Genomic DNA, 14739 nt, shown 5'->3' on the forward strand with positions numbered 1-14739 from the left:
CTGCTAAAGCAACACATAGTAAGTGCAGGAAAAGCAACAGTGTTTTATGGAACATGTTATAGGTATAATCACACCCTAAAATCTTTAGCACTGAAAATACCTCTCTTCAGATTGCCTTTCCATTACTCATTGCAGTATCATTGCAAGACAGCTATAAAGTGCCAGTTTATAACATAAGAGAAACAGGGCTTTGCAAAGTATCTGCAAGAAATGGCATTCACCTGCATCTTGCTAACAATGTGGCATTTAATCTAAGATGGCCTTTCAAACTTGTTTTATGACAGGGTGAAAATATTCCTTGAAACACTTGCCTCCAGAGGGAGTTTTCAAAAGGTAGCATTCACCATGCCTACGAGTTAGCAGCAAGTCTGTACTGAAAATTGAAAAATTTGAAGGCAAAATCAAAAGCAGATGTTTTATCTATAAAGTTTATGGCACGCTAAACTGTACTGTAGAGTGTTTATCTTTCAGGCATTTTCTCAGTGTACAAGAAAATATATGCACCAAAACGGAAAAAAAAGATATGAGCAAAGAATACCCATCCTCCCCGTTAAGCAAGATAAAAAACAACCAAAGCATATTACAGCTCACAATACATGTTTATTATTAGAGATGTTTACAGAAAAGTCTGTGAATTACTGCTAGCCTAAGACTGACAATGGGGGGGGTTTATGGTTTATGGCTTTGTTTTTTGAATCATTTAAAAAGTCGCAAAACTGATTAAGTTTGGGGGCTATTTCAGTCTTATTAAAAAAAGTTCAATTCACAGATAAAGGAGAAGGTGCTTCCACTAGTAATTTAGTAACTACGACCAAATAGGGTGTAAAACTTGGCAGGGTTTTTACCGCAGACGCATCTTGCCCCACACTGTAGTTCACAAAGAGGCTGAAAAGGTATGCAGAGGCTTTTTGCTCCCATGGAGGGGGCGCCAGGCTCAAGATCTTGATCCCTGAAATAAATGCATATTCATAAATAAATACTTTTCTTTAAAAATCAAGGTGCAATAATGTGTGTCATACATAAAATCTCAAAAGCACACAAATTAGTCTAAAAGTTTCAGAACTAAGGGAGTAAATATATTGAATTATGCAGGACAGCAAGAGTCAAGGGTTATACCCAGAGGCATCTTACATTCCTGTTTCATACTCAAAACATTTTGATTTTGATCTTGGTAGATACTCTCCAGCTCAGTTATATTTTACCTGGCAGTGGTCTTCTTGATCCAATCCTCGCACTCAATTTCCCCACAAAAAGGGATTTGTACAATCTGAAGCGGGGGAGGAAGGGAAGAGAGAAAAAAGCCCAAACAGTTATACATCTAAAAAAGTCATCCTTGTCTCTGGAAGATTCCTAAACTTTAAGATCTCAAAGTTGGAAAAGTTACATTTGCGACAATTAAATTTCAATAGCTCTTTCTCATCAGAGGAATAGATAAGCACAGTCATCTCTCCATAGTGCAGCATGGAAAAACCTACACAAACCCAAAGCAGCATTTAAATCAAGTTAGGGTGCTGATTTTAATTTTTTTTTTTTTTTAACCCAATATATCTTCCTTCTGTGGAAAGTATAAATACTGTTTTCTCCTGCAATACTCTGTTTTTCAGGAAAAGTTTAAATCTTTCAAACTGCAGATCAAATGCTACTGCAAGATAGTGCTTTCCTAATGAAGTTTCCATTTTAATTCCATTACTATGAATTTTCATATTTTCTGAACAAGACAAGGATATACATATTTTAAGAAAACAGAATTGCAAACAGCACATTTTTCTTGGGAGCGGGGGGAAGTGGTGCGTATTTTCCTGCTGTTTCCTTCAGTTAGCTTAACTGAAGAAAATTGAGAAAGTAAAGTTGAAACGATAATTTCATACGCTCTTCTCAGTACTACTCTTAGCTATTGCAGCAAATCTCTATTCCCAAGTTTTATATTCCATTTTACTGGGGTTTTTTTTTTTTTCATTTTTAATGGACTTTTACAGTGAAAATTCTGTTTACTACTAAAAAGTAGGATTACTGTTAATTAAAAGACACCTCCTACACACATTTGAACACTCATGTAATGCTAATAGCTGAGGGCAACAACAGCTACTAAATTCAGCCTTCACAGTCATTTTAATTGTATCCAAACTTTGAGTAAGGTTTGCTGTAAAATTGGTGAAAGAAAGCCACAGATCATTCTTAGTGCAAAATTCTCAATCTGCCTTGAACACACCTTTATTAGACTTCACTTTATAGCTTCACTTTCTTGCAACTGAAAAAAGGAACTATTATCACTCTACTATACTGTTCTTGCATTAATCTTTTGTTAGTGAAATGAAACTTTGTTTAAATACCTGTGCAATTTCTTAAGAGTTTCAACTAAACTTTGCATGCAACTTACAAGAACATGGAAGCAGTCCGCATTTTTAAAGAGCTAATAGTCTAAGCTGCAATTACAGGGGAAAACAGCAACAGGAGTTAAGCAGGAATACTTCAGCTTACAAATTTGCTTCTTTAACAGGAGTCAGTGCTAACACAGTGTAATTTCAAGTAGCTACAGAATACATATGCTATAAAATTTTGTCCACACAACATATATAGATAGAGAGTGAAACAGTCATACAATGACGTACATAATTTTTTTCAATTCAGATATGCCGATTATAATAAACTTATATAACCTAAGTACCAAAATGGTGCAAGTATCCAACTTGGAATGCAAAAATATTTGTTCACATTTCCAAGTTTAACTACATTATGAAGTAGATTATATTAGAGTTCTAAACATAATACAAATATTTCAATTCTCTTGGTCTTCTCTAGAATCTAGCTGTACACAACAGTGAGTGTTGGACATTGAAGACAAGGCATTTTACCCTCTCCATAGGCAGAGGGTATTATTTGGAACCTCTGTGGCAGGAGGAGAAGAAAGGGTAATAAGTTAATGTGCATGTACAAATACAGAATTAGCTTCACATTCCTTTCCTGCTCTTGGAATAAGCTTGACTCTCCACTTCAGTTTATTTTTACATACAAGTTTACTGCATCTCAAGATTTTTTTCAAGAGCTTATGTCTTTGACTGTTTCTTTGTGTTGAAGACAGTCAAGCATAGTTTCAGAATGTTTGTTTAATTCAGAAGTGAAAGATACGTGATGGCATATCTTGAAATCACAATACATGAAGCAGTAGTACTAGTTGAACATCTATGCAGAGCACAATTATTTGTTAAGCAAAGACTAAAGATTTTTGTTTTTTAAATCTGCCCCCAGAATCATCAGATGCTTTAGATACACTTGCACCAAAGAAATGATACTTTGCAGTCAGTAGGAAGAGCCCAAAGCTCTTTGGAAACAGAGTATTTCACACTTGTATTTAGTTTTGTAGAAGAAAATAAGGCAGTACTACTATTCCAGCACCTATGCACAGCATGTCTAAAAACTCTGTATCCTCAACTTCATAAGCATGCTAAATCAGTCCCTCCTCTGAAGTTCATAATTATTCCTTGTGCAATAGAAATGCAAGAGAAGAGTGTGATGGAAGGTCAAGCCTAACCAAGAATAACTTAAAACTATTTTTGAACGTAACAAAAGTACTATGAATTCTTGGCACTTGTGCATTTTCCATCAGAAATTTTGAAATTTTCAGAGTAGATCTAATTGGTACACAAAAAAATCCTGATCTCTCTTTACAAAAACACAGCCTTAATGATTAATCCTGGGGATCCTACTACTTGAACACACCAATCTAAGTATATGAACAATTTCACAAACTGAGGTTTGAGAGAGAATTTCAGGGTTAAGACCTTCTGTCAGTAGATCTCAAAAAGAAGCAGCAGCTCAATTCTCTACTGAAGACTTAATCGCTCATCTAAACTTCAAATACTTTGCCAGAACTTTAAATTTTTCACAGATCTCTAGATCAGTAGAGCTCAATCATCCACATTATGGGTTATTCTTACTACCAACCCAAGGAGGTTTCTGACTTGCAGTAATTCTCAATGAACCCAATGGCTTCTACTCAGGTCATAAAGGCAAAACTTTGATGTAAATAGGGTGTACTTTAAACTCCTACTTGGACCCTATTATGAGATTTGACAAGTGTTTTTCACTGTTTGCATTAGAATAATGACAGTAAGTTCATATTAATCTGAATAAAATATTTACATTCATGTCTCTGAAAAGCACTTTCTGATAAAAATGTAACACTTTAAATGCAAATTACCAAACTGCAGCATTGTAAGTCACTTCAAGATACCCTGTCACCTCTAGCAGAGGACTAAATTTTGAATGGTGGTAGCCTGAAACACCGTGTTTAGTAAATATGGTATTTTAGCAAAAGAAGAAAGCAACGTGTATCATAAATTTTAGGAAGGCTAGTTCATTTTTGTGCAGCTATACAGGAGAGGCTTCATCTGCTTGTGAGGGGAGAGTGCCATAAAAACCACAACAGTATTTATATATAAGCTTTGAAATTTCTAGCTCCTGATTATTTATAAGGGACAGAAAGTGTGTGAAGGTACTTACCAGGATAACATGAAGTAAATTTCCTTACCTTTCCTGAATCAAGCTCTTTTTGAAAGTCCTCCATAGTATTGGCCACCACCATATGACTTTTTAGGTCCTCAGAAGCTCTACGAAAACGAAAAAAAAATTCAGTCACGGCAGATTTATGACATAACCTCACTGGCCAAATGAACTATGTTTTCAGAGTCAGTCAAAACAAAGTTTCACGAAGAGAAGTTATATATTCATTCCAATCTTCCTCATCAGGTTACGTCTTTCTACCATTTCTGCCCTCAAAGAGATAAAACTTTGATTAATTGCCAATGGGCTGTTCTCCAGGTTGCTGCACATTTCACCATGTTAATTCACACTGTTATGCATGTTAGTTCAGGACTGACCAGCTGTAGATAGAAACAGATAAGTACTATAGATGTAGATTTTTCTTTTTTAATTATGTTCTAAATCTAAATAGCAAAATGCTTTTTAACTAGGTAAAAATATTCTGCTTGTAAGCATCTTTGATCACCACAGAAGAAAGCAGGAAAACTCATCTGCCATGGTGCTGGATCAGCACCATGTTCTTTCTCAGTGTCCTTACAAATGACAATTTGCAATGTGCAAGGGATTTGGCATATGCAGTGTGCAAACACCAGTTCCAAAAGCATTTGATTGCTTATAAGAAAACAATACTATGAAGTTCAGTAGGACACAGGGTCTTAAAATACACTTCTAAACACAGAACTTGTTGTACTCAAGTTTCTTGGACAACTTTGTATCTTTCAAAATTCCCTACCAAAAGCATCTTTCAGGAACAAATCCTGTGCATTATTATCCCACAAACTATTTATGGTGTATTTGTTTATTAATACTTTACATGAATTCACAGAAGTATTTTTTAAAATAAGTTCACAACCTTTAACATTCTGGAACATTGTGTTCCATGAGCACAATAGGAAACTTCTGTCACTGTATGTGAACAAGTTTCAGAGGCAGAAAACCGAAATCTCATGAACAGAAGGATGGGCCTAACCTGTCTTTCTGCACAGATGAACCAATAATGTGAGAAATTCTTCTGACAGGTAAAGTGCATCTGTGATTAGCACGGTCGTTTACTATACCTCTCCATTTACCTGTTGTAAAGGTTAGCATGGATCTCCTCCAAAATCTGCTTCAGTCTATCTTCTGCCTCATGTTCAGAAAAGCTCAGCTTCTGTCCTGTGTCTCTTCTAACAGCTACAAACTGTTGGCTCTTCATGTCTCGTGGTCCCACTTCAACCCTGACTGGAACACCCTTCATTAAAAACAGTTAAGAGTTATAATGAATAAGAGTTCATTTTCTCTCTCTCTCTTTTTTTTTTTGGTTGTTCTAAAGCCCAGTCTTAATATAGAATCACTTTACACATAATTTTCTTTGCAAAAATCAGCATATATTCCACTGCTTTTATGCATTTCTGTCTTTCTCATGCACACTCTCTTCGCTTGTGCATTATACCTTGCTCCAACCTTGCCTCACGAGCTTGGAGACTGCATCTGTGCCAACATGCAAGCAATACTAAGACAGTTAAAGCACAACTGAAACTACACTAAGACAGTTATCCCAGATAGTTCAAATCAGATTTTTAAACTCTGAATGATTAAGACTTCTATAGTCATTTTAATGTTCTAGTTCATCCAATAATACTTTTTAGTTCTGTTTTCACAGAACACTTTCAATTGTATGAACAGCAAATAGCAAAAGCTCTGTTAAATGTAGCCCTAATATCAACATTAATTGCATAGAATATTTGACTACAAACAGCTGCTTTATTTATGTAAAGCTTTTATGCTTCATAAACTTTGGTGATAAGAACCATATAATTTCTCATCTCCCATATGCCATCAGACAAAAACATTTTCCATTTTACTAGTCAGTTAAGAGTCTTTGGGGTCTAACTTATTTTCTCTACGTCCTGCTAACATGTGTCCCAAACTGTACATGTTCCTTCACGGGAAATGAAGAGAGTAAGTGCGAATGCATTTGAAGTTGGTTTGGGGTTTTTCTCCCCCCAAAGGAAATCTAAGCGGTAAGCTAAAAAGCTAAAACATTCTACAGTGTTCAACAGGTGAACAGGAGAATCAAAGACATTTACCCAAGCTTTCTACACATTTTGTGCTCTGGAATCTCTTCAAGTTCACAGCTTCCAAACTATTCCCTATACCTCCCCTCCGTTATTTATGCTAAAAAGATGAACAATAGAGTAAAATCTGTCTGAAGGGTGAAATATCTACTACTGCAAAGCTACACAAAAACCTATTCAAAACTGTTATTAAGAAACAATTTAAACTGAACAAATATTCTAGTTTATGGAATACAAAAACAGCTGTCTCCATAATTAAAACTCATCTGAAAGTATCGAATATTTCTAATCGTAATACTACTTTCTAGTGAAAGAAGGATGCCTAATGGTCACGTAGGAACACTTCCTAGAAAGAGCAATGGAACTAATACTACTAGACATTATAAAACAAGCTCTTTTTGGAGGTAACATCAGAAATCTGTTAAGCTGAAAAGTACATAAGGCAAAATACTTTCCAGTTCTTTCTTGTACTTCTTACTCCAGTACCCTTGTATTTTTTACCCTATGACATTCCTTATCAGTACTCAATAAAGTAAGTCCACTTTGCCTACAATTAGCCTGAAGATGCAGTTTATATATTATGCTGGACACATTAGTAGATTTTATAAAAACATTTTATAAAAAACATCAAGTTTGCCCCATGCTGTGCCTCCTTGATAAACGTAATTTTATTTAAAAAGTCTCCCAACACGGATTCATGGCGTTAGAGCTCCATTTAAAAAAACATAAGGTTACACAAATGGGAGAGAACTTGGACACAATGGGAACTTTCAACAACTCAGGGAGCTTCTATCATAGAATCATTTAGGTTGGAAAGGACCTTTAAGATCACTGAGTCCAACCGTTAACCTAACACTGCCAAGTCCACCACTAAGCCATGTCCCTAAGCACCACATCTACACGTCTTTTAAATACCTCCAGAGGTGGTGACTCTACCACTTCCCCAGGCAGCCTGTTCCAATGCTTGACAACCCTTTCAGTCTTACATTGAAGATTAACATACTGAAACTAATTTCAAATTCAGAACAAAGATACAATCCCATAACATCACTCAATGCATTATTCAATTTCTAATTATCATTGTTTCATTCTGTTCACTATTTTTGCTTTACAAAAGCCTCTTGCATTTGATGAGGCAGAACTGTTCCTCTCAACTACTATATGAGGGGAACATGGTAATTTTGAAACAAAAAAAATTGCTCCTTTCTTTGTTGATGCTGTACAGTTTTATCTGTTGTGACCCTGGAGACACTTAAGTTAAACATGCAAGTAATTTGTACTATTAATTTCATTTTCTAGGTACATAAAGTGGTGACTTGGAAGTTCAAAAATCGCTAGTGACACGCAAATCCTAGCAAACAGAGCAAGTCTCAGAAAACATCTTTCCTTCATTTATTAATGAAAGTGATCACCGATTATCAGGCAGCAATTCTTCATTTAGAGTAAATATTTGCCTTCAGAATACAAGGCACGCATAATATGCCTCATACATGCCTCATACATACCCCACATACAAGCTTCAAAACACCTCCTGGAAAGAAATGTACCTTAAGTTCCCAGTGGTTGAACTTCCAACCAGGTGAATAGTTGTCTCTTAAATCAGCCCGTACACGGATATTAACACCAAGCAGCCTATTACGATATTCATTACATTTCTTCAATAAAGCCTCTTTGTCCTCTTCAGAAAGGGAATTTGTGATACCACAGGGTATAATTACAACCTGAAATATAACATGACATGTACTTTATGTTATAAGAAAATTAGCTCCTAGTTATTATAAAAACTTAAAAACAATATTGTGGCCCTATATGCCAGTAATTTCTTTCAAGTTCTCAGAAGGAAAGGACACATTTCCCTTTTAATCCAAACGATATAAACAAAATTATTTTAAACAGATGGACTATTAAAGGAAGCTTGTCCACCACAAGTACCCTAATGATTTGTATTAACTTTATACAGCATGCTCTGTAATCAGACAGCTCCTATCCTATGTTAAGTCTTCCAGGTGCCCGATATGAAATGCTCATGAATTCCAAGACAGAAAAGGAAATAAAATGGTAGTTTAAGGCATTTTTACACACCTGAACACAGGCTACTCGAGGTGGGAGCACCAATCCCATGTTATCTCCATGAATCATTGTCATTACACCAATAGTTCGAGTCGTAATGCCCCAGGAATTCTGATAAGCAAACTGTTTTTCTCCCGGTTTCTTGGGATCTTCAAATACAATTTCAAACATCTTTGAGAAATTCTGCCCTAGATGATGTGATGTTGCTCCCTGAAATAGTTGCACACAGAAAATTATACTCAATAGAAAGTTAAGTCTATCAAGCATCAGTTTAAGGTTTTCACCTTACTGTATTTACTGAAAAAAATATGCTAATAGATAAATACCTGGATAGCTCTTCCACTGGCAGATATAAATGCCTCTACAGTGGTTGTATAATCACCCCCAGCGAATTTCTCCTTCTCTGTCTTCCTTCCTTTCACAACAGGTATTGCTAGGAGATCTTCGTACACTTGAGCATACAGATCAAGTATCTGCATCACCTACGATGAACATACTGTCTTAAGAATTACTCAGTATTTTGCATTTAATAAATCATGAAATATTTTTATATGCCAGAGTCTAAAAATCTTAAAAATGTAATACTTTCTCAAGATTGTGATTAAAAAACAAGATTTCTTCAATTGCTTTAAACTTTGGCTATTTTCTATGAATCAAATAGCAACAACTATAAACGATGACAGAGAACAAGTGTCATTGCAGAAATGCCAGTCCAACGGCTATACTGACTTCCAGTTTCCACCTAAAAGTTTGAACATCTGCTAAGTAGATAAAGATATGCCATGACACTCAATGAAACATCTGTCTTTCGGGCAACGGAAGTGTTAAAATTTCTAGCAGTTAATATGTGAATGCATTATTTAGATTTTTAAGGAAAATAGATTTTTAAGGATTTTTAAGGAAAATAATTTTTAAGGAAAGCATTCTTTATATATCACACTCGTCAAACTCCCCATACTGTTTGAAGAGACTCCGACATGGGTTACCTCTGAGAAAAAAATGGGTTCTGGTACACTTGGCATTTTTCATGAGGGCTCCCAAAGAAAAGGAGACAGATTTTACCAGGTCCTAGTAAAAAGATTTATTTGTGTTGCTATGGAGTAAGGTAACTTTCTGAAAGCAAAAGCACCAGCGCATTTGCTTTTTACCTCCTCTGCTGCTTCTTCATATGTTGCAAATGCTGTGTGACCCTCTTGCCAAAGGAACTCACGAGTGCGAAGGAAAGGCTGGGGATGTTTGAACTCCCAACGCTGGAGGGAGGGAGATAAAAAAAAAAGAACACCATGATTAACACTGAAATGTCAAATTATTGTTAAAAACAATGTTTATAAATAAGTATTAGAAAATTCTGAATAAAAGATAAAAAGTCAACTATTCACAGATTTCTACTTAAACAATATAATCAACAATATACATTGAGAAAGTATGTTTTATCAAAAACAGTGAGAAAAACAAATCACAAAACACATTCATACTTGTGCCATGAAATATGTGCTGTGATCAGTATCATCACGCCATGCCCACGTAGAATAATTGTCCTACACTGCACTTATGATTAAACAGTTACTCAGAAATCGTGCACAGACATACCACAACATTGCACCACTGATTAAGCTTGATAGGAAGATCCCTGTGTGACTGCACCCATTTTGCATAGGCAGGATACATGACTGTAAAAAGAAAGCAGCTTTGGGTCTCTGCACAATACAGACAGTTTATGTCAAACCTTTCTTTTTGCTATGTATAAGCTTCACATTCTCTGCTGTGAGAACTATGTTTTTATGTTTAATTCTCTTTAAAACATCTTTTGTCTTAACACAATATTTTTACTGAGTCGAGTACTTTCACTTCATCCTGTGTCTCTGCAAAACAGCTTGCTTGCTGCTGGTCGAAGTACAATCCAAAGCTTAATATCTGATGACACTATGTTTGAGTCACTAGCTTAGAGTCTGTAAATACATCTAGGTTCACAAATAAAAATTCACTGACCTAGAGATTTCAGGATGCTATACCATACCTGATTCAATTAAAAACTCATCCAGCCTTAGGTCTTAAAATGTTTGTTTAAATTACTGAGAGGAAGTTTTAGTAAAAGCTAGTTTCACAGCTACAGTCAAAGTACATGCAAAACTGAAGCAAATTATAAGATAAAGAAATTTTCTTATAAACAATATAAAACAAACAACCAAACGTATTTTTCAGTCAAAGCAAGTCAGTCTTCAGAATATTAATGGAAAAATTCCTAGAGTGTACATTTCCTAGAAAAGTCCATTTAAGGGAATGTATAGTGTTGTGACATTTGCTATAAGCAGCAGCAAATTTAGGAAATTTCATAAGGAGTTATAGAAAACATTCTAAAAAATGGGTTTCCACTTTTCAAAAGGGATGCTTGTCTATCAGCCACACTATACCTGTAACTCTTTCCTTTTCAGCTAAACTGCATGAAAAGAGGTCTACCTGTTTCACTTGTGGGACGTACAGCAATCGGTTCAGCCAGATCTGTTTTCCCGGATCTTGTGACCCAAGCAACCTAAAGGAAGGGGGGAAAAAAAAAAGGGGAGGGGCAATTAAAACAAAAAAAAAATATCAAACAGAACAAGTTTGGAAAAAACCTTACTTTCATACTCAGCTGCAGACTAAGTGGTTGGGTTTTCTTGTACTCAGATTAAAATAATGTTTTGAAGTGTACCTCAGGAGCAAAGTCAGCAATATGAGTCTTCTCTTTCTCCAGGGCAGCCTGGGACACAAACATGGGGAAGTAACAGTTTTCCACTCCAAGTTTCTTGATCTCTGCATCGAAGAAATTCTTGATAGCTTCCCAAATAGCATAAGCCCAAGGACGAAGAACATAACAGCCACTCACATCATAGTATTCAATCATCTCTGATTTTGTGATCACCTTTCAAAAGATTATTTAGATACCGAAGTTTCAATTTCATACACAAAGAACATTCAGTAATTCAAGCATGTGGCATGCAATTCAAGAAAAGTCTCCTATTTAAAAGTCTTTGTGCTCAAAAAGTTAGCAAAGATATGCTTTGAGATCGCTTTTGTAACCTATAATTAGAGAAAGTTAAGCAGGAACATTAAAAGTTTAATAACAGATCTGAATAATGTAAACACTTAACTAAAACTGAATTTCATGAATGCAAGTAAGAGACAGCAGCTAATTTCCTGGAACCAACAAACTGCACTTTTGTAAGAAATGTCTCTAGCTCATGTCAGGAAAGATTTTTACTCCTTAGGGTATATGCAGAAATTATACCAGTGAGAGGCAATGTACACCACTGATACCTATTTACAATCATTCATAAATAGGCTAATCTAAACTAATCATCTCTACTCTGGTTGTTTTGAATCTCATGAGCCAACAAACTCATTCTGTATCAAGAGGTACTAACTTTTGTTATACGTCATCTTGAGGTGAAATAAAACTCCCAAGCCTGTGAAATTCCTATCACTTCACTGAAGTTTTGCACTCTTAATGAAAGAGGAATTCATACATGAATTAAGAAAATCATATATATATGGGAGCGGGGGCGAGGGTGAAATTATTGATGGCCATCCTTTTTACAGCCTCCTAAATTTATTCAGCTCTTCAATCCAGGCACTTCTATTTAAGACCATGATAGCAATGTAAGAAATAGAAAGAGCAAGTACTTTGTTTTGTATTTAAAAAAAAAAAAAGCCCACAAAAAACCAGAAATACAAGATAAGAGATAAATCCCAAACAGATTTTGATTTATAAGAGAATGAAATAATTCGTTAATTCAAACCGATATGCACTTACCTGAGAGAACCAGTCTGCAAGATTTTCTTCTTTTTTAGCTTCTAGACCCAGCCTACAGTATTAGAAAAGAACAAGATTTGTGCTGTACAGCATTTAGCAGTGAAATTTATCCTAACCTTTTTTCTTTTTTTCTTGGGGGGGCAGATGAGGGAGACAGCAGAAAAAGGGAGGCATGGAACAGAATATTTTAATTTTACTTCATAAAGCTACTTTTCCCAAATTGTTTTCTGACAGTTCAGTTTGTATTGGCTAGTAGGAATTGCTAGCATTTCCTTACCTTGGCCAACAACAGTATTTCATAAAAACAGCTCCATTTCTTTTCTACTGTTTGAACCCTTCTAATTCTCACAATGGTTGCATCAAAGAACCTCATAATGATGCATTAAAAAACCCAAACACCTCCAATAAGAATCTAAGACTAACCAGACCTATGTGTAAGCTGTCTTACTCTTAATTTTAAAAATTTTGTACCTAGCCGGTGGCTACAATTTCAGGAAACATATGCAACTTGAATTCACCATTCATGTGAATGTCAGTCACACTGTTTAAGACAGAAAACTGACCCTACCACCAAAATAAAGATAACTAGTAAAACTACAAGATTCTAAAGTCGGCTAAATTCACCAGCCTCAAATGACAAAGTAGACAAAAGTAAACCTTTTATATCTCTACAAATAGAGAAGTTTTAAGGGTGAAAAACGCATTTTTCTGGCATAATTTCTATACAAAATAACCACATCTCTGTCTCTAACGTGATTTATGTATCTGAAACAGGAAATAAATAGTGCTGCATAATACATGCTGTGGAAAGACTTCTAAACTTTCAGGGTGGGAGCAGGAGAGGGGATGCACAGCAATCATCACTGGAGAGTTCCACCATCAATGACAGTAGTGCCTTGCTCTGGGTTGGGCTACATACTTCTCATGGTACTCGCAGTAAATATTTTTGAAACGCTGGTACAATGAAATAAGCATAAGGGGTTTTTTTCTCCAGGGTTTATACTGAACAACATACAGCAGCACATTTGCAGAAGCAAATAATGAAGCATAATAAGTTCTCAATGACAGTAACAGAACCCACAGTAACAGAATGTGCACACTGCTTTATGCTTTCTACAGGCTAGGTAGAATTTTCCTCAGTAGGATACTGAGGTACAATTGACACTAAATAAACATTGGTAACTTGCTTTTGGCTTGATCCTAAATATGCAAACGAATACAGTTATTTTGCAAATGTCCACACTTTCGAGTGAAATGAGAAACCTGTAAAACTCTTAACTCTGAATAGAAGTAAACAGTTGAGGTTTCCAGCAAATAGATTAAAGATACATCTTTACCTGGTTTGTTTCTTAGGGCCTTGACCCTCTCCTGATCCATTTGAGGAGAGTTCATTACCACTCTGTCCTTGCAAAGGTTCTTTTTTTGGGCTATCATTTTGCTTCTGTTGCTTACTCTGCTTTTCAGACTTGTTCTCTTTCTCTTTCTTCTTCTTGTCTTTGTCATCAGTGCCACTAGCAGAAACCGGTTTATAGTCAACTCCTGCAACAGACTTATACTGGGCCTTCAGCTGAAGAAGTTCCTTAACAGCTGCATCTATCTTTTCCTTGAAGAACAAAAAAATAGAGAAAAATTCATACAGAAATCACAGGAATAAAATGGCTCTATCAAAAAAATAAAATGGATCTATGTATGGCATTGTGGACATCCACACAGTGCTGGGGGAAAAAAATCTGCAAAAGCCAATACTTAACTTAAATGCATTAACATTTTAAGGACCATATCTGACAGGAATAATTTTAAAATTACATTTCAGACCTCAGAATTCAAACGCTGCCTATTCTAAATGTACATTTCTAATTCCCATAATCAAACTGAATTTAAAATAGATTTTTAGATTTAAATACAGATATTACATTTTTATATTACAGCATGTTTTTACCTTTTCTGCTTTTTCTGATTTCAATTTTCTAACTTCATCGCCTTGAAGAGCTACTTTGCTAAACAGGGCTTTAGCTTCGGGTGTGTCTGGACCACTCGGTACTGTGTTTGATGCTTGGGGCAAAGCACCCTGAGCTACTGGTGGATGTCCTGGCTTGTAGTCCTGCCCAGTCTTTTCCTTGTAGTCAGCTTTTAGAGAAAGAAGGAGTTTTACTGCTTCATCTATTTCATCCTATATGGAGGATAAATAGCAGGATGTACTGGTGAGAATTAAAGACAGAACTGACAAGAAACATTGATTTTCAGGCTAAGAAAATACAATTTCCATCTAGCAATAAACAGTGC

At 35.6% G+C, this 14739-nt stretch overlaps 1 protein-coding gene across 1 annotated transcript in view; it reads right to left on the reverse strand.

Moving 5' to 3' along the window:
- Positions 1–580: 580 nt before the first annotated feature.
- Positions 581–14739, reverse strand: part of EPRS (glutamyl-prolyl-tRNA synthetase) — a 38538-nt gene continuing 24379 nt past the window's right edge. Inside the window, exons 20-33 of the mRNA XM_009574016.1 lie at positions 14396–14626; positions 13794–14059; positions 12457–12508; positions 11356–11565; positions 11124–11196; positions 10257–10336; positions 9815–9916; positions 8993–9148; positions 8679–8876; positions 8144–8317; positions 5610–5770; positions 4529–4607; positions 1203–1267; positions 581–949 (exon numbers count right to left, since the gene is read on the reverse strand). Of these exons, the coding sequence (XP_009572311.1) occupies positions 799–949; positions 1203–1267; positions 4529–4607; positions 5610–5770; positions 8144–8317; positions 8679–8876; positions 8993–9148; positions 9815–9916; positions 10257–10336; positions 11124–11196; positions 11356–11565; positions 12457–12508; positions 13794–14059; positions 14396–14626 (1998 nt within the window). The 3' untranslated portion in view covers positions 581–798. The remainder of the gene's footprint in view (positions 950–1202; positions 1268–4528; positions 4608–5609; positions 5771–8143; positions 8318–8678; positions 8877–8992; positions 9149–9814; positions 9917–10256; positions 10337–11123; positions 11197–11355; positions 11566–12456; positions 12509–13793; positions 14060–14395; positions 14627–14739) is intronic.

The sequence above is a fragment of the Fulmarus glacialis genome, unplaced genomic scaffold (genome assembly GCF_000690835.1).
Source record: "Fulmarus glacialis isolate BGI_N327 unplaced genomic scaffold, ASM69083v1 scaffold33593, whole genome shotgun sequence".
NCBI classification, from domain to species: domain Eukaryota; kingdom Metazoa; phylum Chordata; class Aves; order Procellariiformes; family Procellariidae; genus Fulmarus; species Fulmarus glacialis.